The 23,046-nt window shown below is 31.6% G+C and overlaps 1 protein-coding gene across 2 annotated transcripts; it reads right to left on the reverse strand.

Annotated features, from left to right (window-relative positions):
• Positions 1-124: 124 nt before the first annotated feature.
• LOC149738757 (1-phosphatidylinositol 4,5-bisphosphate phosphodiesterase gamma-1-like) lies at positions 125-22,587 on the reverse strand. Of its 2 annotated transcripts, XM_089874320.1 has the most exons (35): positions 22,326-22,587; positions 21,284-21,341; positions 20,840-20,989; positions 20,046-20,139; positions 19,160-19,201; positions 18,359-18,391; positions 15,967-16,051; positions 14,674-14,795; positions 14,450-14,501; positions 13,969-14,070; positions 12,876-12,994; positions 12,447-12,532; positions 11,610-11,730; positions 11,026-11,111; positions 10,509-10,591; positions 10,037-10,097; positions 9,641-9,708; positions 8,955-9,089; positions 8,553-8,716; positions 7,964-8,170; positions 7,353-7,484; positions 6,769-6,946; positions 6,157-6,335; positions 5,768-5,876; positions 5,497-5,563; positions 5,115-5,266; positions 4,832-4,931; positions 4,392-4,513; positions 3,825-3,912; positions 3,309-3,457; positions 2,498-2,612; positions 2,173-2,355; positions 1,637-1,725; positions 1,170-1,345; positions 125-752 (listed from the first exon to the last, which is right to left on the reverse strand). In XM_089874320.1, the coding sequence occupies exons 1-35, from the start codon at positions 22,488-22,490 to the stop codon at positions 728-730; spliced, it is 3,897 nt and encodes a 1,298-aa protein (XP_089730446.1). In that variant the 5' UTR covers positions 22,491-22,587; the 3' UTR covers positions 125-727. The 2 variants fall into 2 exon arrangements, with proteins under 2 accessions (XP_089730446.1, XP_089730447.1); XM_089874321.1 differs by lacking the exon at positions 18,359-18,391.
• Between the last annotated feature and the right edge of the window lie 459 nt (positions 22,588-23,046).

The following is a 23,046-nucleotide window of genomic DNA, read 5'->3' on the forward strand; positions in this document are numbered from 1 at the left end:
TCGTTCTGTAAGAAATTGTTTGGCGTCGTGGCTAACGCGGTTCTTAAACGGGAATTACCGAATTCAAAACTCGTTGTTTGGTGCATTTTTCCACTTACTCTAAATTTCAAAACACAAGAAAACATATTTTCTCCATATATGGTGGAATTATATTTAAGTCACATGACAGCTTACAAGGCATGACGTGATGACTACAGTGGGTCTTATTACGTCATAGCACTTTGGGGTTTATGAAGTCACATTTGGACGGAGGCCTGTGGAGTATTGCACTTGCTTCGGAAAGAGATTAAAAGTAAAAAGGTCTACGAGCAAACTGATAGCACTTCCACTTTGAACTTAATAGCACTTGAAGAAAAAGCTCTCGCGACAGGGGAACCACCGGGAACTTATTTACATATGGAGGGGAGTTCCCTTACTTGAGAATGTCGAATGGGAATACATGATTGTGAAATAGGGGACGGAACAATGGAGATTTTAATCTCCGGGTAAAAAATCAGTGTCAGAAACAATTGCTTTGAATATATGTTTGTGATGTCATCAATAGTTACATCATTACCGATGACATCATCAATTGTGGGAACGTAAGAAAGCATAAGTGATATTGTGATGTCATAAGAAGATAGAAAAGCAATGAAGACAATTGGTCGAATATCGTGATATTAGAATATGACATCATAATGGTAAATATGATGTCATAATGATTATATGAACATTGATCATCATAAGTTCAATGCCTTAGACGCTGAATCATCCTGAAATAATAAAAGTTGAATCACTGATTAGATAAAAGATTGAAAGGTTAAACAGGGGGAATATTTTAAATAGGTTCGGAGCCATGCAAAACTGAGTCGGAACTTAATGTACACAAGAATCATAAAATAGATTTTTTGGTGCATTGTTTGGAAAAATAATTTTTGGTGTTTTTACTTTTGTGGCCTAAAAGATTTGCAGCCAAATAAAAATAATAATTTTGATGGTAGACGAAGAAACGTCAAGAATTACAAAAAGAACTAAAGATATTTAAAAAAAGACAAATATAAAGTTCAGATCTTGTGAACAACTAAATGTGCTCGCAAAGTGGGGTAACTCACAAATAATGTGGCTTGCCATAGGAAGTGGACCTCACCCATATGAATTGAATAGAAAAATAAGATCACATTTTCCAATACCTTTCCTTTCTCTGTTCATTTTGCATAAAAAGTGCTTTCTGTGTCTCGCACAGTTGTTGGAGGTATGACATCATGTCTGTTGGGTTATAAGATTGCTGGCTACTTATTTTAGATTGAAGTTCTTTGGTTTGGTCTCTGAGGCGTTGAATTGAGTCATACAGGCCATCATCCTCTTCCTAGGGGTTACATGAGGTCAAGGTTACTATGGGTCAAGGTTACTACACGTCAAGGTTACCACAAGTTTAAGTTATCACAGGTCACGGTTACTACAGGTCAAGGTTACTGCAGGTCATGGTAGTATTGTAGAGAGGTTTTATTTTTTAGAATGCTGATTTAAACAAATGATTTGCAATCACATAAACAGAAAAAAAACTCCTATTAAAAAAAAGGGAATACAAGTTTTTGTAACTACATAGTTGCAAGTTAAGAGCAGGGTTTGTACAGAATGAGTAAAACCACATATCTACCTTGGCACTTCTCACATCCAGATGAACCAGCAAAGCAGCAAGCGGGATGTCTTCACTGTATGTGTTTTTTAGTGGAACAGACCTTAAACCTGTATAAAGGAAAATAACATCTCATATAGTAGGGTGGGGGGAAGACGGGACACGTATCACATAATATCTAAACATTCTGATCGTGTCTAAAAAAATTAACAATGATCAATGGGAGTTGTGAGGATGCGGTTTTATAATTCCTTAAATGTTCTTTGTTTACTAACAAATGGGACAAGAAAATAGAATGAAAATGTGTCCTATCTTTCCCCACCCTACTGTATCAATTTTAGTTTCGTTCAAGTTTTTCTATTATTTGTATTCAAAACACCAACTAATGATGAAATGGGGTAAAGTTAAAATATTTAAACTATTTAACGTCTAATTTTTTTTATTTTTTTTAAATTTTATTCTTTTTTATACCTTTTTTTATTTTTTTATGATTAATTTTTTTTATATAACTATATCAAACATAACATTTATTACTATTACATAATAATAAAACATACCAGACTTAACACAAGGCACCGGTATGCTCGCCATGGCCAGAAAGTTTGGATCGCCGAACATATCTTGATCATACACGGTGAACCTTAAGAAGGCTGTGTCTGGTACCAGGATGTCGAAATCAAAAGAACTATCATTGTTCGTGCTACTGCTGTTGTCCCATGTTGGGTTTAAACCATTGTCATCTGTTGTGGTGTAATAGAAAGGTTTAAATGTGCAAAAACTTATTTCACAAAAAAAAATTTTTGAAAAAAATAAATAAAATTTTTGGAGTAATTTTATGCAAAAACAATGACTATTGTGACATTACCAATTAAACAATCTCACCTTTCTTTGGTGTTTTAACTTTTCCATCATCATAATCGCATCCAATAATCTCAACCTCAATGAATGGGCAAGCCAACCCACGACCGGATTTTGGAAGATGGCGAGCTCCTATTACCTGTGTGTGGCAACTTGTTTATTTCTCATGCTATAACAGCAAGAACATCTCATTAGCTTTGTTTTAATGGTAGTGGTGCATATGCTCCCTGTCGAGTTATGACATGGGTTTCTTCATATACATGCATGCTTACTGTTTGGCTGTAACATGGTGTCCTTATCTTCACATACCCCAGAAACACTGCTGTATTTATAAACCTCATGCTCGCTGTCAAGTTACAATGTATGTGTGTCTTCTTGTACATCAGATACACATGGTGTATTCAAACGTCAGAAGTAAAATAATGTATGATACTAAAAAATGGTGCGAGTTTGGAATCACACCTCATGCTCACTGTCTAGCTGTAACATAGGTGTATTCCTTATATCCCAGACACACAAGGTGTATTCATAAACCTCATACTCACTGTCCAGCTACAAAAAGGGTGTATTGTCACACTCAAGGAAAATGTGTTCCAAAAATACCACGGTAAACCCTAAACAAGTATCTAATTTGCTAGGTGAAGCGACAACGGTATTTTCTTCCAATTAAGTGAAAACATGTATTGAAGTATAAACATGAATTAATAGCTGTTTTGTTGCATTGTAACTACTATTTGCCGTTTTAACTGACATAACTGTTGTTTTGTTGGACTTTTTAATTATAATTGAAGAGGCAAAAATTATTTTATTAATATAATTTACAATAATAACCGACCTGTATGTTCATTATAAGAGGTTCAACTCCTTGTATATTTCCTTTATTATACGGATGATAAAGTTCATTCTCAAAGAACTGAGGCTGTAGAACGTATCCACATCTGTTAAACATCTCAAACCTTGCCTCGTTTAACTGCATAGAACGGTCTGTGGAAATATTTGATAAATAGCGAAATATTTTGAAATGGTATTTAAAGATTTCTAGTTAAAACAGAGTTTTTTATAAAAAGCTTTTCGGTTTTTAAGGAAAAAAACATAGGTTTTTATAAAATAATGAGCAGAATATTTTGAAATGCCTTTTAAAGGTTTTTGGTTAAAAACCTGTTTTTTTCAAAGCGTTTTCGGTTGAAAGAAACACACAAATACTTGTTTTAAGGCTCACTTGTATTAACATGAATTAATAAACCCAAGTAAGTTTTAAAAACAAAATTTGTAATTATGCAAAAATTGAGCATTATTTCAAATAAAAGTGATTTCTTTGTTTATCAAACAACTAAAGTTATATCTTACAAACCTCCAGTTTGAAAGTTAAGAGCAGCAAGTTGGGTTCCACAATTCCAGAATGGCATTGGGTTGTAGTTGGATGATTCTACTCGTGATCCCTGTGTTAAGTATGGGTGGATGATTGTGTGTAACAATAAAGAAATTATAAAAATAAAGGGTTTAGATCATTTTTAATGAATACAGGAAAAGTCGGAAATGTTAAAAAATGTTTAATTATTCATAACAAATACACAGCTAGAGTTGGCCCAATTACCCCAACACACAATGTTACTATATAGGTTTATATTAAGTAAAAAAAACAAAAAAAAAAACAATCAAAGTTACAAACATGATAACTCATAAGCTGGCATAAGGTGTAAAAAACCCTGTGTTAAAATGACTGTCGTTTTCAGGCCATAGGAGGATAAATCAATGTACAAGTTATAGTAACATATTCTATATTTATTTATTCTTGGCAGTGATTACATGCTTTGATCCTGTGGTGTCTGAATTTGGATCAAGCTTTCCTAGCTTAGCCCAGTGGCTACTTAAAAGTTAGATCCATTCCTTCAAGAGATATATAACCTGTTTTCATTACCTTCGGATAAATTCTTGAGAATTGTTTTCTGTTGTAATTGATGAATATTCTTGCTTTATCGCGACATGCATATCGCTCTGCTTTGCTTTCAGGGAAGGATGACATTTCGTAACAATGGCCCTCTGTTATATAACAATCGTTTTTTAGTTTTGGCAAAAATTCAAAAGAAAATGGACTTTTATTATCGCACTTGTGTATTTTCAGGTTTGGTAAAAGAAATATTTTTACAAGCATTTATTTTCGGCATTTTTTAATGATCTTGAACTGTAGTGAATTAACATTGTTGACATAAATATATATATAAAAATGTTGATATAAAATAGGAGTAGGAAAATAATTTATATTAATTTAAAAAAACTCCTAATAAAAACACTAAATTCTGTGAAAAAATGGAAATTTGCTTATTTTAAATGTGTATTTAAAATCAAATCTGAACTTACTTGCGTTTTCATTGAATTGGACAGGTCGACAATAAACAATCAGATCTGACAACTCAACAGCAATCCTTGTGTGTTTCTCAATATCCTTCCATTTCTTTGCCTAAGAATTAAATGTTTATTTTCAAACATTGTTTTACCTCAAATAACAAAAAAATGCCTTTTTATTTAAAAAATGTTTAATTTTTCTTTTTAAATTTTCTTTTAGACGATAAATTTTTCACACTAACATAGATTTATTTCGACTACAAAAATCAAATATATTTGCACACCCATACAAAACTACCTGCGAATCATGTTTATCAATCGCTTCTTTCAAATTATTCAACCAAGAAACGAGATCATCTTTAGTTTCAGTTGCTAAGTGAAGCTGGTCCCCGTTAGACCGGCAAATACGAAACGCATGTTTCTGGTGGCCCCTTCCAGATGGAAGCAGCTCTGTGGAAACAAAAATGGAGATTTATAAAAACAAAATCAACTCTTGTTTTTCTAAAAATGTTGTTATAAAAACTATTTAGATTTTAAAATTATTCGATGCCTTTTTTGATTTTAGCCTTTCTGCAGTACTTTTTATATTAGACATAAACTTCTAGAAATGTTTTGCCAACCGCAAACTGCATTACTTAAGAAATGAATATTACTTTATTATTATACAAAGAATAACAAACCTATATTAGAGTTAGCAAGATCAATGACTCCTTTCTGCATGTCTCCGAGTACGTTTGTGCCAGTTTTCTGTGGAGTGGAGAAAACCGTTTAAAGTACGTTGGTATGAAATATATAGGTCGCTGTATCAGACACATTTAAAAAAGGGGTGTTTTGAAACATTAATTTAACATCATCATTTGCATTAAAATGTAAAACATGGAAGTAGACCTATTACTAGTAGTGCCAGTGGGTCAAAAAACCTTCCTTTTTTAAAAATTGAAATCCACTCACAGCGTCATCTAAGTTAGTACTCCCAGGTTCTTTGCTAGCAGATTCCATTTCTTCCACATAATTACTTGGGAACCACATTCCTGCTTTTCCCCCATAATCCCCTCGCCACCTGTGGAATATTATTTTTTTTATAAAATTATACAAAACGAAAAAAATTTTTGGATTAAAAATATATTAAACCATGTAAAAAAAATGTGTCGACTTTTTTAAATTTAAATATTATATATTTTTGATTAAAGTTATACAACCATTTAAAAAAAGTTGTTTTTTTTTCAATTTTTTAATATTTTTAATTTTTTTTGTTGAAATTATAATAAACCATGTAAAAATAGCTTTTAATTTAAAAAAAAATAGATTTTATCGACTTTTTTTTAAACATTATAACTTACCATCCGCCATCTTGTTTAATAACGTTAGATATGATGGCGTGTTTACAGAAAGTAAGTTCATCATCACGTGCGGCTCGGTAGTCGTACAAAGCTTTCACTGTTACTGACATAAAGTTGGGGGGTACGTAAGCCACACTTCCACCTACAGCTCCGTGGTCTTCACTGTAGAAGTTGGGCTCCTGTGGTGGGGTAAATGGGTATAAAAAATGGGGTTAGGGGTAAATGGGTATAAAGTTTAATTTTGCGTAGCGTTATTTGAACTGTAATCTGATTTATCTTCGCGTGACTGGAAAAACGACAGTCGTTATAACATGGGTGTTCTGTTTCATACACCTCGTTCCAGCTTATGAGTTAAGTTTGTAGGTGGGTAATTCCTGCACAGCTTAGATAACCCATAAATGACCACTGGGTTGAAGCAATTGCAATTTAGTGTTTTGCCCAAAACACATTTGCCCACAGGGTAACAGCGACAAGCCTTGAACGCATAACCTCTGGGTTACTGGGGCAGAACCATTAACCGCTGTGCTACAGCACCAGTAGACTATGTGTAGAGTTCTCAACAAGTACTTCATACATATACAATAAAATATTATATGCAAAGCCATAAATCACCTGTAAGAGACACTGCACTTGTTCCTTAGTTGCCGGGTGTTTCAATTTCATTTTTCTATAAAGAGGATTTTTCTCATAGAATGAAATAACGTCGCACAAAGTTTCAAACGTGGCGTTTCCAATCACAAACAAGCGAGACTCCTGTTTTATTCGACAATGTTTTATCTTTCCATCAGCTCTGTGAAAAAAAAGCTATAAGATAAGAAATACTAGGAAGGCACAAAATTATAAGGTCGACTAACAAAATGAGCATCAAAGTACAACAAAATGAGCATCAAAGTACATACATGTTAGAACGTTGTTAATGCTTTTTGAATAAAAACTAAAATTCAATTTATATAATTTTTATTCAACATTAAAATCAAATTAGAATCATAATTAATTTAGGAAGAGTATTCATTTGTAACAATACACAACAGGTGTAGTTATACATATAAAATATTGATACTAAGTAAAATGAACTTATACACAATATTACAATATAAAGTCAACTAAATTTAACTTATATATATTAAAGTGTGTCTATACACAATACATGCTTATTCAACTTTCACATTCCAAAACATGACAATGGTTATCCTTACCTGAAAGAAATAGCGAAAGAGGTCACTGAAGGGTCATCAGATCGACACTTCCTCACAAGGAAAGCTCCGTCACGGGGAATTCTCATCAAAACATTCTCAGCGTCCGTTCGTGTCATGCTGTCATGGTACCATCTATGTGGTGGTTAGGTTAGTTCTCATGAGTGAAATATGCGTATTACAGCCATTGCAGAATGTTGTATTGCAAGCGGTAAACTTGTTGTATTGCAAGCAGTGCAACGCAAAAAATTACCTAATTTTTCATCATTTTATACCTCATAATCCAGCAAGGCTTTTATTAAAGTATCAATAAACTAATTTATGCGGGTTAAATTGATATTGTAACATAAGTTTAAAAAAGATTTATAATTGTAGTTTCGAAATAAAGTATTCTAGGATATCCCCGAATGCCTAATACACCAGACACATTTTGTGTTAATACACTTAATTCTCACAGTTGAGTAATAACGTAAGTGTCTTTTCAGGCACCAAACACATCGTGTATTCATACACTTTATGCTCACAGTCAAGTTTACCAGTGTGTGTGTTCTTATACACTATAAAAACATGATGTAAAATTGGTCTACACCTCTCAAATACATAACTAAACTTACTCTTTATTAGCATGTGCATTGGGTTGCGGAACAGGTTCAGTCAGTAAAAGTTCAAAATTCATCTTGGCGTTTCTGAGTGGGTAGCGCTGGTAGTGCCATACTAAACTGTATAAACTATCAAACAAGAGAGCATGAACAAGGTAGAAGTATGTATGCCCGTTGTTTTGCTGCGAGTGAATTCTGCAGTGTGTGACACGCCCGTGGTACCTGAGAAAATGTGGTATGGTATAAACATTTGAAAGATTATGTTTTTTGTTCATTTTTTAAAAGTAATTAACCTTTTTTTACTACCAAAAATCTACAACTAAAAACACAAAAACATATAGAATATTAAATATTTAATATTTTTTCATGGTTACTTAAAATGGAACAGCTCCTAAAGAACATAAAAAAAACAAAAAATACATAAATAAATAAATGATTAAAAACTCCCCAAGTTATAACACGGTACAAAAAATATCAAGAGATTTATTTTTTTTACGTTAAATTCAAAATAAAAAAGATCAAAAAAACATAACAAATACAAAAATAAATAAACTAAAAATAATTTTAACGCAGTAAAAAACAAAATATAGGATTTCATACTTACATGAAAGATAATGTACAGTTTCCAATGAAGGTTGCACTTTCCCTCACCATAAATGAACCATCTTTCCCATTATAATCACGAAGTAATTGATCAGCTTCATCCCTCCCCATCTGCCCATGATACCACTTCTCTGCATAGTGGAGCTCAGTGGTGTCAGAACTACCCTAAAATGAGGAGGACATGATGGTTAGTCTAACTCAATGAATTTTCAAGCATAAGGATTCATGCCCTGAAATTTATTCAAGTTTACTGAATTAGTTTGTTCTCAATAAACTGAAAATAACTTTGGCCCACCAGAAATGGCTCGTCCCATGTTAATTCAACTGGTTTGACTGTGATAAACCAGTTCAAAATGGGAGTTTTAGGACTCTGTGTTCAAAACCGAGCCAAGGAACCTCTTACCCTTCGATCATTATTTGCTGACTCATCTATGCTTCCATCCTCGGACGTTGTGTCATCATGAGGTTGCGTTTGTCGTTCCTCCGTGTAAACCAACTTATTATCTTCCGTGAGGACAAAATAATGAAGGTTCCATTCCTGGGTGTTATGTAAGGTTTAGTGGATATTTGACAGTAAGCATGACATTTTAATCTTAATTTCATGTATCTATGTTTCATTTCTTTATATAGTAGGGTGGGGGAGGATGGGACACCTTTAGCACAAAATATCCAAATATCCTGATCGTGTTTTAAACAATTAACAACTGTCTATGGGGTTGGAGGATCTGGTTTTATAAAACTTAAATTTTCATTGTTTACCACCAAATGTGCGAGAAAATGGAATGATAAAGTGTCCCATCTTCCCCCACTCTACTATTTCTATATTTTATTTTTTGTTTCTTTATTTTCTCGATATTTATATGAAAACATCTTAATTTCATTTCTCGATACGAATAGTTGAAAGACAGTATATGATATACTATTTAATTATGCAGTTGGGAGTTCGGACTTCCTTCGAATTTTGTTAAGCCTGTTACTTTTTTGATTTGGCAAGCTTTGTATGCTTTGGGTAGACAGAAAAACGTTTTAAAAATAGATAGAAAAAATATTTACAAAAATCATAAAAAAAATGATTTGATCTCATCTCACCTTAAAAGTTGGGTCTTCAAAATACATCATACCGTTCTTAACTGAGTTGCTGATATCCATTGTCAGGTCTGCATGGATTAATTATAAAATCTTGAATAATTATAACCATAGCAATGATTTTTACTACAAATAAAATTCGCAAATGTTTGGACATTCACAACAGAAAAGTTGGTTTTCCATCAGAAAAATATTATTTATGTCTTTATGATCCAAAAATACTTGCAATATCTTTAAGGTTTAGCAAATAAAACATATTTGTATATGATTAATTGATTATCATACACTTATAAAATATAGCTTCATTTAAGAAATACAGAAATTGCTTTACAAATTTATAGAAAACATGAAACTAACTTTTTCATGTAGTAGAAGTCATAAAAATAATATAAAACCCACCTGCTGTACTTCGTTCTATGAATACTTCAGTCGATCTGTTTGCATCACTCAGTTTCTTATGCTGTAACAATAGTTATTGTTAAGTGCTGGATAATGATTAAAGCCACTGGTTTTAACATAAAACAAGCTTTATAAACAATATTTTTTTATTATTAGGCTTCAGGGTGTTACTTTTGAGTATGAAGTACATAATATAGATTTTATTTCATTTTTTAAAACTGCTGGTTTAAAAATCAATAAATAGGTTAAATATTGAATTGTTTTTCCTGTAAATTTTTGCATCACTTTCACATATAAATTACCAAACCAAGATATTCTTAATTTTTAAATGTTGAAACTATGATGATAAATTTCAATTACAAGTTACAACAATGTATTCCTTACAAACATTACAGCAATTTTCTTTGATAAAATTCCCGTGCAAATTTTTTTTACTTTTTCTTCTATTTACAAATAATTAATAATCAAACACCTTGATAATTATCTTTCCTCTAAGTTGGTTGGGTGAGGGAAGGGTTTGTTCATTCGCAGACACAGATAATCGAACTAACATGTCTGTGTAATGAAGAAAATGTTGCTACTAAACATAATATAATAAAAATAATATATTGTGGAAATTGTATTCTTTGTCTTCATCAAGGTAAATACCATTAAAATTGTTTAAAGTACGTATAATTTTAAGCATTTTGAACTAATATGCTTATATTAGATGTTAAAACTCAATATGAATAAAACTGTGAGAAGAATTATCATAGTTAATTATAATTAAAGGTATTGAACAAAAGTCAGCATTAATTAAGTAAGACTAAAACATAAACCAGTTAGTTGAAATTTCTTCTTTAAATCACAAAATGAATTTTTAAATACAAAAATAAAATAATCCAAAACTGTGTAAAAGCCTAATAAAGCCGGGTACCAGCTAGTTAGCAAAAAATAGTAAACAAGTTATGATATGACAAGGTATGCACTTCTGTATTGAAGAAACTAACCTTGAAATATGTCAACAAACTTAGTTGCCATATGTCTCTGCTGAGGTAATTTACAATGGTTCTCAATAGAAAGGATAACAGGAAGGCTGGAAATAGGAATCACATGTAAAATTGTAATATATATATATTGGTACCAATATAGCACATCACAAAATGCCAAAGAAGGAATTTAGTTTGTATTTTCTTTGTGAAAATTGCAAACATTCTGCAAATTCTGCAAAGCTAAGAAAGATTGACATGAATCGTATCATTACCAACTGTCTAGGCCACGGTCTATATGTATATTAATGGCATTATTTGATTCTGATAAAAGTTGGCAAAAAATCTTTATAAATTTTGGAATGTACAAGGTTTTAGGTAAAATTAAAAAAAAAAAGTTTAAACAAAACACTATATATTATGCATGAGAATTAAATAATATTATTCTTACTGCAGAAAAACATTATGATTCTCTCATTACATTCAAAGCTTTCCTGTCTAAAAACTTTTCATAACCCTTACGGAAACATAAATGCAGTATATCTCATCTCCAAACTGACTTTTACATTACATGTATTGTGACATCACTTTTACATGACACTTACTCTGACACCACAAAAGCATGTTCACGAATTGTCTTCAAAACATCATGAAACTTAATCTTGGATGTGAGGGTTAGCCCGTGGTATATATGTGGCATGCCATCTGGACCATCCCAGCAATCCACTGTAAATAAAAGAATAATTGTTTTAATTACATGGGGGCAACAACAGTCATAATACAGGTTTTTTGTTTCATAGACCACATGCCCACTTAAGTTATCAGGTATGAAACTGTAAGTAAATATTTTTTGTGGATTTTTATTTTTTTATGTATGGCTGACAATTCAGAAAACCCAAAAGGAACTATTGAGTTGTAGCAATTACATATAAGTGTCTTGCTCAAGGACACGAATTCCCCCACAATGGTATTAGTGTCGAGAATTAAACCAGTAAAATCTGGGCTATAGTCAGGCGAGCTAACCACTGTGTCCTGGCAACAATTCACTACAAATATGCAGGTGATGATCAGGTATAGAGTTATAACAACATGTCCTATTGTAGACCATATGTGGTAAGTTCATATAGTTTATGTCTGATTACAAGCACTTTATGGCCACTGGATTGGAGTAACTATTAAATATGGCTAAGTACACACACCCACAATGGTAGCAGCATTGAATATTAAAGTATAAGTTTAATAATTTAAAACAATGTACTACTGCACCAGGTTTACAGTACATGAAGATATAGAATATAGGTTCTGGCACTGTGGGTTAATAAGTTCCAGAATGCATAAGGAAGGACAAAAGGTTAACCATGCCTTGCTTACATAATGTAAATGGTAAATGAACAATGATTTTGCTTGTAGTGAATAATACATTAGCTGTATAGGAAACTTACACTCAATGCATCTGCATCCCATCCTTAATGCACGTGCATACGCTTCACATGAAGATTCACTACTGAACTGATCACCAGTCAAGTATCTGTGGGAAACAGGAATGTATGGTATGATAGTTTTCATTTTCTGAAGTGAAGACTAAAACTAGTGGGACTAGTTAAAATAAATTTGCTCAAAAGAAAATGAAAAAGCATGTATGATTTTATCAAAATTGGTGTGTTTGAAAGCAGACACCCGTTAATGAAAGTTAAAATGATAATAACCTTAAAGCACTGTTTTTCACTTCCTTTTTACTCTTTTTGACTCATATATCAAATACTATGGTTACATAACACATCACTTTTACATGATACCCCCCAAACCGGCTTACATTACTGACAGCAAAATGAATACCATGCCATATATTCAGTAGAAAAGTGTTTAATTACGTGTTATGTGAAGAAGAAATCCAATATTGAGATAATGGTTTGTCCAACATTCCATCAGGGATTTCATTGTATTTTGAATTCCATAAAGAATTTTCTTTCGAGAATAGATAAGCCATCATCTAGAATTAAGAAAGAAGAATATTTTTTAAATTCTTTATTGTTATATTTATTCTTGTTTACTGCAAATTATTTGAAAACAATGTTTTTCAATAAGGCTGAATTGGAGAAAATATGTATAGGAAAACACATGAAAATAATAAAAATCACCAGTTACTTGGTAAATAAGCAGTTACATTTAGGCACTTATTCCAAAAAAAATTAGTAGTTAAATTTGAGCACTTATTCTAAAATTCATAAACAGATATTATGAATTGTCGAATTGATTTTAGTCAAGAGACAAAACACTTAAGTCCTGCGGGTTGAGAATTAAAATTTCGGGAAACCATCAATCTATGTCCCACTATATGCCCAATAAATGTACTACCAAAATCAAGCGGTTTTACCAAAATCAAGCGGGGTCCACCTTAAGCACATTATATATATAAATTGTGATATAGTTTTATCAATTAACAACAGTTTATGGGAGTCGAGAGAAAACGGATTTATAATTCTTTAAATGTTTTTTGTTTACTACCCAATGGAAAAAGAAAATAGAATGAAAAAAGCGTCCCATCTTCCCGCCCCCACTATATTAGAACTTAGAAGTCACCTTTCTGACCGCGAGTAATATTTAAATACAATATACAACAAATAGGATATGTATTGATGTAACTACTATATACATATGGGAAATAATATATATAATTAAGTTTGTGACCTGGATTTTCTCCATTACCTGATGTCATGTTTGAAATGTGATATAGGGATTTTTAATTGAACTGAAACAACATCCTAAAATCTAATTGTCTCCAAAAATACACATTATGTCATACCATCCTTAAACACTACATGGTTAATTTCTTGGGTTTAAATAGAAAAATAATCTTCTTTTATTAGGTTTACAATCTATTAGTATATGTATGTTTGTAGTAGGAACAAAAAATAGTGTTGCACAGAAAAGAGAAAACAGTGTTGCACAATACATTTTTCCCACCTCTTTGTTATCAAAATACACCGAATCATTTGCTCGACTGGAATCACCAAGATATTCAATCATGAAGGTCTTCACAGCGTTTATATCATTTGCCCAATCTTCCTACAATGAATAAACTTATAGAAAATTTTTAAGAACAATTCCATAAACCCAACCATGCACATACATACATGGACATAGCATTAACTTTATTTGCCTATTTTTCCTACAGAGAAGTAATTTACAGTAAAATATTAAACTTAATACACCATAACAACAATACATGATCACCAACTAAAGTAAAGGTGATAAAAAATTAGTTAAATATTATCATATTTTGGACAGTGTGACATTGACTAATCGTGTAATTAGCTTTTACGATTTAAAATGTTAAAAAACAAGTAGTTTTTATCAATCCACGAACTAGAAACCACAGTCTTAAACTTCAAAATATTATCTTAAGCATGCAGCCGAATAAATAACATGATTTGCATTTTTTTACTTTCTGTTCTTGGATCAGAAACTTCTGAAAATCGTGTGCAGTGAACCGTAACCTGTAAAATATAAGTAACCATGATAACCAAACAGTTTAAAAAATACTTTTGTGCTATTTCTTTTGTTTATTCGTAAATTTTAAACAGGATTATTTACAAATCATTACTGAACATTTTGTATTTTATAAATCTACTATGGTACAATCAAACAGGTCATGCAAGGAATATTCACCTGTCTGAAGAATAATGCTGCACAAAAGTGAGGATGCTTTTCTGGCAACTGAACATGAGGTTGTAGTAAAACTGAACGAATTGTTCAAAACCAATTTCCCCTCTTTTTCTTATGTCTACTTCCTGTTATGATGTAACAATACACATATAACAAAGGTTGATTACTGAGTATAGGTTTCATTTTACAGGTGATTTAAACTAGCTTTAAATACACATATGTTGGCTAAAATTAACTTTCGTTGCCATGATCGATAGTATATATAGAATTCAATGCATTAGTATATATAAAATCATATATAAAACAATGTGTTATTTTCATCAATGAAAAAATTATATAGTAGGGTGGGGGAAGATGGGACACCTTTAGCACATAATATCCAAGTATTCTGATAGTGTTTTAAACAATTAACAACGGTCTATGGGAGTCGTGAGAATGTAGTTTTAGAATTCTTTGAATGTTTTCTGTTTACTACTAAATGAGACGAGAAAACAGAGCTAAATGGTGTCCCATCTTCCCCCACCCTACTGTATCTAATATATTAATATACATAACTAACATAAATACCTAAACATAATAATATAAGTAACATGGTTTAAATCAAATACCAAGTTTAAAAACAATGGGAAAGTTTAAATAAAAGGTTGTAATACCTTAATTTAAATCTATGTTTTGGCAAAACAAATGATTCATTTCTATAAAAAAAACAATACGTTGATAACACATGTTAAATTAAAATGACCCGTTTCATTAAGGTATGTTTGTCCGCATTATCAAGAATATAAGGAAGTGGTTTCTAATTTATAACGAGACCCATGACTGAGGTAAAACATGGAACAACATTTCCTTTTACAAGCAAACAAATCCGGTTTCAAGCATTAATCATTTAACACCTGAGCAGTGTTGCGCTTTTTTTTGGAAAAATTTAATCGGAAACACTGCAGAAAATTATCAGTGTAAAATTATTAAAAAAAATCAGATTAATATTTAAAGAGGTCTTTAATCTATCAGCTGTTTATACACCAGTGAGTAACAAAACTTACCAAAATATTATGTAATGTATTTTTATGCATACTTACTTTCTTTTAGGTATGAAGCTAAGCATTTTTTACCAGTTTTTAATATTTTATCCAAATCATTTTTTAATAAATGTAATTTTGCTGTTATTATGCATCGAAAAAAAAAACACACTACAATTTACCAAAAAAGAAAATATCAAGTTGTTTTTTTTCAAACCCCTACGTTTCTTAACAAGCATGTAATTTGAGATAAGAGCAATTTGTTAATTGAATTTACCTGAAACATTTCCTTTAGCTGTGATGTGGGCAGAGCTTTGGCGTTAACATTAGGAAGCCAAGCTTTCACCGTCCTTAATGTGATTCTGCATTAATAATTTAAAACAAATTTGTTAATTTTGGACAAATTGATTCAAAATGCAATCAAAGGTTGGATACATTTCAAATTAAATTGGAAAGGAATTGAATACAACAAGAGTGTAACATGATTTTCTCCCCACTCTAAACGAAACTAGTGCCATTATGACATCCTGGTCTTTATGACATCACAATTCACATCCACAAGGATATGACACACTCACCCACTCAAACATAAATACTTGCAAACAAATTTTTATGCAAGTGGTCTAAAGACAAAACACCACTCTTTAAAACTAACTCAGTTAAAACTATGACTTTTGCCTATCAATACATTCTAGAGTCTTTAATTTTATTATGTCACTCTACCAATATATTTTATCAATATAAGTATTATTTTTCTGTGTGGGGGTATGTGGGTACATCACTTTTGTGTAAATGTTTAGTAAGTGAGGATTAAGTAATACAGCATATAATGTTTCTTATACTTTCTGTATCAATAAGCATCCAACACGAACAGTGTGGGTTGAACTATTGTGTGTAGTGTAGTAGGAAACATAGCATTGTTGTTATAGGATATCCAACAACATAACTACATACAGTATTTACATTACACTACAGCATGAGAGTATTGCATGTTTGTGTAGTCACGCTAGCACACAAGGTAAACTCAATTACTCTGCAAGGCAAATTAAGTGTAACATGGGACAAATTAAAGACCCAATACCTATATATGTGGCTGCAGAATCACTAACTGATGTGATATGCACGCATATCATGTGTCAGTGTGCTAAAGATCGAATGGTATACTGTTTGTTATCTATCCCATGCGTGTTAGGGTCATATCACTCACTTTCTGGTACACTGTTTGTTATTTATCTCATGCATCAGTATGCATAAGTTTCTCATGTTTCAAACCAGAGTGTTATTATAATTTTTTACAATTTTTAGCTGGGTATAAATGTTTGATATACAGATAAAACATTGTAAGCAGAATGCAATAATAATAAATGGTACTTTAAAACAACAATTGATGAGGTGTTCGTTTTATAATGAACATTCCGTTTAAATGACTTCATGCAGATGTTAAATGAGACATGCAAACATTTAGAAATACAAAATGTTGTATGCTATATAACTCCTAACTAAGAAAAAATCTTTGCAGGTAAATGCCATAAAAATATAGCAAATGTTGTTGAGCTAGGTGTTAATACTGTATCAATACACTACCACTTTCTTATGGCATAACCCATTTTCAATGCCCAATTTCAAAAATACATTTTTCCTTTTTACTGTATTATTAAAAAAGGCATACCAAGTTATGCTGTTCCTTTATTATTTTAAAGTTTTAGATAAGATAACTACAGAAAATTCAGCAATATTCTGGCTGTAAGTTGGTAAGATAAAATTCTTCAAGATTAACAATGTTTTCCTAAGTTTCTAATTACAACATGGACACAGTGAGCACACTTTAATTAATTCACAAGTGTAAATATATACACTAAATTACAGCAGCAGTCATGCAGTGTTACCATCATCATGCACTTGGAATTAACCTTGTTGCAATCTTACTCTAAAAACTAACATCAAGACGCAGCATACAAATTTGTGCATCAGTTAGTATTATAGTAGCAATATCAACATGCTTTCAAAACTATAATGGTTAGGAACCTAAACCTTGTATATAATATACAGTAGGGTGGGGGGAGATGGGACACGTTTTAACTCTATTTTCTCGTCCCATTTAGTAGTAAACAAAGAACATTCGAAGAAATATAAAACTAAGTCCTCATGACTCCCATAGACTGTTGTTAATTGTTTAAAACACGATCAGGATATCTAGATGTTATGTGCTAAAGGTGTCCCACCTTCCCTCACCCTCTTATATATATATACCATATGTATTAACATTGTACATTTATTGTAGAGTTCAGAGTCCAAAATTTGTTTGTTCACATATTGTGATTTCACTGATTTGTGATAATGGACTTCTTTCAGATTGAAAAAAATCAATTTTACTTTGTAAGGGTGAAAGGCCTCTAGCGTGTATCTGTATCCCAGGGCATCTGGTATGTAGGCCAGAGTTAGTTCGTTACCCCTTATGATAGGTGTCTTATTCCTATGTTAGGAGTCGTTAAATGTTTTTTTTTAATAAATGGAGAATAGAGGTGCTTTTATATACACTCCACCTAAAAAAACAGGCATTTTATAAGTAAAAAAATTGTACACATTTAGTGTTATGCAACTAAGTGCAAAAATGCGGCATTTTTTTAAAGGATATGTTTTTTTAAATTAAATATTAAATTGACACCAACCTTGGTTCTTCACCATCAGTGTTGTTCTTCTTCCTTTTGAAAGAAATTAAAACATGCAGTATGGTGGGTGGCATTAAAACATTTAGTGAGGTTCAAATACAACACATAATGATGCTTCATAACAATTAATCTACTGATATACACCGGGAAGAATAAGTTTCATCATTCAGAGTCACTTATTAAATAGGTCGCAAATTTATACAAATTTAAGCAAATCAGTAAAATTGACCATGGGCCTACAGTTTTTTGGGGGGAAATTATAAAATATTTTTAAACAAAATTTGATCTAGTAAAAATGACTATTTAGTTGTTTTTTGGTTGAAATTTTAAAATGCAAAATTTATATATATATATTTATTAAAACAAATTAAATCATTTTAGTACCCTTTTTATAATTAGTGATCTAGAAGATTTAAAAACAACCAGTTTCATCTGTGATGCCAAAGCTTACAAATTACAAAGCCTAAATTCATGACAGATGGTTTTAAATTTGCATTTATTTTTTCAAACACAAATTGGGATACCAATATGTATATACGATAAATGGCGATGCCCATTTTATTAACATTAGGTATTGTATTGGACATTGTCAATATTTTAAACCAGAGATAACCCAAAAACCTGTAGTGTGGTTCCTATAACACACATAACTTCATAAGTAACACTGAATGATGCAATAGTGTTGGAAAACCACAAGTTTTAAAATAAGGTGACAATGTGGTAAAATTAAATAACAAACTAAAAGAGGAAATGAAAGTAAACAAAAGTGTGACTGAATATAATGATCAAACAAACACTTACAAGTTTCTGCGGCAAATTTGGTTAAATTCCTTTCTTAGGAACCTGAAAAGTTAATTATAATTAACCAGAGTTATAAATAAAGCCTTATTGAAAAGAGATTTGTCAGTAATTTCTCCTAATTCGGTCGTTCAGGTCACATATGTCCTTCCGGTGGGTAGCATTTAATATATTTGGGCCAACCAATAACTGGCAGAGTACAGGTCACATGATTTAGGGTAAAATAATAGTTTTTTGTAACTTTGTGATTCAACAAGGGTAGCTAGAAATTATAAGTTGCATCACAAAAACTTTATTGTGATGTCATAATACATTGTATGAGACAAGTAAATATAGCTCATCAAATAGAAAACTACGTCTTACAATACAGCTATAAAGGGAAAAATCAATATTAATTTTACATTCCTAACTACTTTCAGTTTAAAAATAAAACATCTTCCAGACCCTTAAGCTACTTGTTAATACACCTCGCATTTGTATGATACCAATGGCATTATGATAGAAAATTAACAGCAAATAAATCAGACTAACCATAGAATATGCTAATGCTACACATTTTTAAACCAACATTAAAAGAAAAAAATTAAAAAAAAAAGAAAAACAGATAAAACATTTTTATCTTTTTATATTTATGTCCTAGAATCTGGTGCTACAAAAATGTAACGGACAAAAATCAAATCCAACCAATTGTATTAGAGATATATATATATTATAAATGGCATTGTTTCTTGTTCTAATAGAACCTTCTACTGTTGACTTGATTATCGTAGCTCCAGATCGTTACCATTACTTCATTATCAAGAATTTTTAAAGTATATGGCACCACAACAGGGTTAGATTCGTGGGATTTATTACAAAACAAAAGATCGCTACCAATTCCTTTTCTCACCTCTCAACTTGTAGTGTGTAATGTGACTTCAAAGTATCGATTACAAGATAAGACAAACCCCGGATCCACACCTCACGCTCGCTCTGTTGTTTAGCTAAATAAATAAAAAACAAGGCTTTTAACAACATAGGTATTGCAAAAGGTGCAAAAAAATTATGTAGATAACAAACTGTATGAGATATATAAATCTGTGAGATATATAAATAATAAAAACATTGACGGGAATATTAATATTAATTCCTGCATAGTTTAAAGAGGATATAATATATCAGGAACAAGAAACTGTTATTATAATATTTGGTATTCCGAGACGAACATATAAAAATATAGATAGGAATAAAAATAGCATTTCTAGATTGTGTTTTACCGTTCTGAAACTGTGAACCAAAAAAGAAAGTAGTTAAACACGCTAAAAATGCCTGAATTGAAATTTCCCACCACAAAATGAAGTAAGCAGCCAGGTTAAATATCAACCAACCAAGTTGGAACACCTGTCTTCTCATGAACAAATATTGACGTAGCAAACAAAATTAACCGAGTACTAACCAGAGATTGATGAAATCCATTGGGTTAAACTTATTTTTACCCAACACACTAAGTGTTAGTTACCAAGAAAATGTTAAAAAAACATAAAATATTAACATATATTCATAAATGCTATATTAAATAATCTTCCCGAAAAAAATTTAAATTAAATAATTTCCTCCGAAAAAAGGTAAATTAAATAACTTCTCAACAAAAAGTGTCAATTAAAAAAAAAGGTTTTCAAACTAAAGAAAGAATGATGTACTAACCAACGATTGATAAAATCTTGAGATTAAATTCGTTTCCATACAGAATTGTAAAGCAGACCGCAGAATCCAACTTGCGAGAAACATCTGCGAGTTTGTCGAAATCTCGTGAAACTTTGCCATGCCGGATTTCTTTTATCTCACTAATATCAACTGAACAACAAAATTTTAATTAAATTTTCGGGCAAAATATTGATATTTAAAAATTCCAAAGAAAATATAATAAAAGGCGTTTTATTATTCCATTTGTGAGGCCTTTTTACCACTATTGTACTTGTACAGACTTTAGACAGGCACAGACAAGTTATAATGGGCCATATAGTTTTCTCATTTGTTGTGATAACACATTTTTATTTAATATACATTCTCATCAAAACTTCAGAACAATAACACAAGTGAAAATAAAAACATTAATATTTTTTTAATAAAGTTTTCACATGAACTCACTTGACCCTTCTAGCACTCCTGCACGCTGCCAAACAACTTGTCGAGTTTCCAGATTAACCTAAAAGTAATTTCTTTATAATAAAAGCAGTACTACATTGTTAACTATTAAATCCACAACAAATATTCGTTTTTTTAAATATCATAAGCAGGCAGAAGGTGCATGAAACATAACATCAAGTTATAGTGATCGTGGTTGCCGACCATATAAAGATAAAAAAGTTACATTCGATAATAATGTTAATTCGGTGTACATCACAGTTCACGGTTGGGGATCAGTTTTCTTTGAGTGCCTAATTCCAAACCAATCTATTCAATAAAAACACTTATACATATGATTAAAGAGTAGGTGTATATTTAAGGTCAAAATAGATTGGTTTGACATTTGGGCAAAGGATGTTTTCTTTGGCTTTGTATAGATTATCATTTATAATTTATTATGGCTTAAAGGAATAATCTCGATTATCATCGCTTTAGCTTACAAATCATTAAAATTGCATGGGTGTTAGGGGAAACAAACATTTGTGTGGAGAATAGTTCGTTATTTCCAAATCTGGACACTGATTAAATCAGCAGCATACTATGCAGCCTGCAGAGCATGGCAGGCAAACACACTTTGTTAGACTTTGTTTACACCTTTATGCACACTATAATTGGTCGTTAATTAAACAATGAACCAAATCTGTAGCAAAATAAGAATGATTTAATAAATTTGATTGGAAATGTAAGTATTTTGCGTACTGATTTATACGCTAACAAATGTACCCACATACTAGGAAAATAGTTGGCGCACACAGGTTAGATCGCGTCAGGAACATGGGAACTGTTTTATTCTGTACGATAATCCTTTAGCTGGAGACCAGTAAAATTTTTGGTCCAAAACTCTCGCATTTTCAAAGTTAATTTCAGACACAATCGCAAAAAATCTCAAATATTATACAGTGATATCAATGAGGCCTAAGAACCACTTATAACCAAACTTTTCAGTGGTTACCGGCCAAAGAATTGCCCTGCAGACTGCCATACAATCAAACATCAAACTCACTTGAAATGTTCGTTCCTCTAATTTTCCTTTTCGAACCACAATTTTTTTCATCATGTTTCCCATGACCAGACGCCGCAAGACACCCTGCAACTCAGATTCATTTTGAAACTTTGGGTCCACGATTCCATGTACCACGGTTGGCCCATTTGGATATTGGACCGGCATTTTGTTGAGCTATTACATGTAAAACGATATAAAAGGTCGAGAAATACTCTCAATTGCTTGTACACCTCAACACCTGCTGTACAAAACATGGTATTAAAATACCAATATACATAAAACAGTAGTTTAGATGTTAGAAACATCAAGAAACATTATTTCCAGGAATATATAACAATAAACATATCAAAAATTAAAAAAACTTCATAATATAGGTACTTTAAAATACTATTACCTACTTCACATTGTATAATAACTTTAAATTAGGCTTAAAATATCATCACCCTACTGTCTGACTGGTTCTGTGGCGTATTTTTACATATATAATAAACTGTGTTATACTATAGCAAGACCTACAGCAAAATAGGTGCGATTGCCACACTACGGTTGAGGTCTACTGGGAATCTCACCAACAGGAAACAATTCCAATACAAACTACGTTGGAATCAACACGGAAGATAAAAACAATGCACTCTAGCGACACCCGTTGGTTAATCCTCTCCGTTAAACGTGTATACGTTTACGTACTGGGTGGGGAAAGATGGCACACCTTTTTGACTCT

Source organism: Ciona robusta, chromosome 3 (assembly GCF_009617815.1).
Source record: "Ciona robusta chromosome 3, ASM961781v2".
NCBI lineage: Eukaryota > Metazoa > Chordata > Ascidiacea > Phlebobranchia > Cionidae > Ciona > Ciona robusta.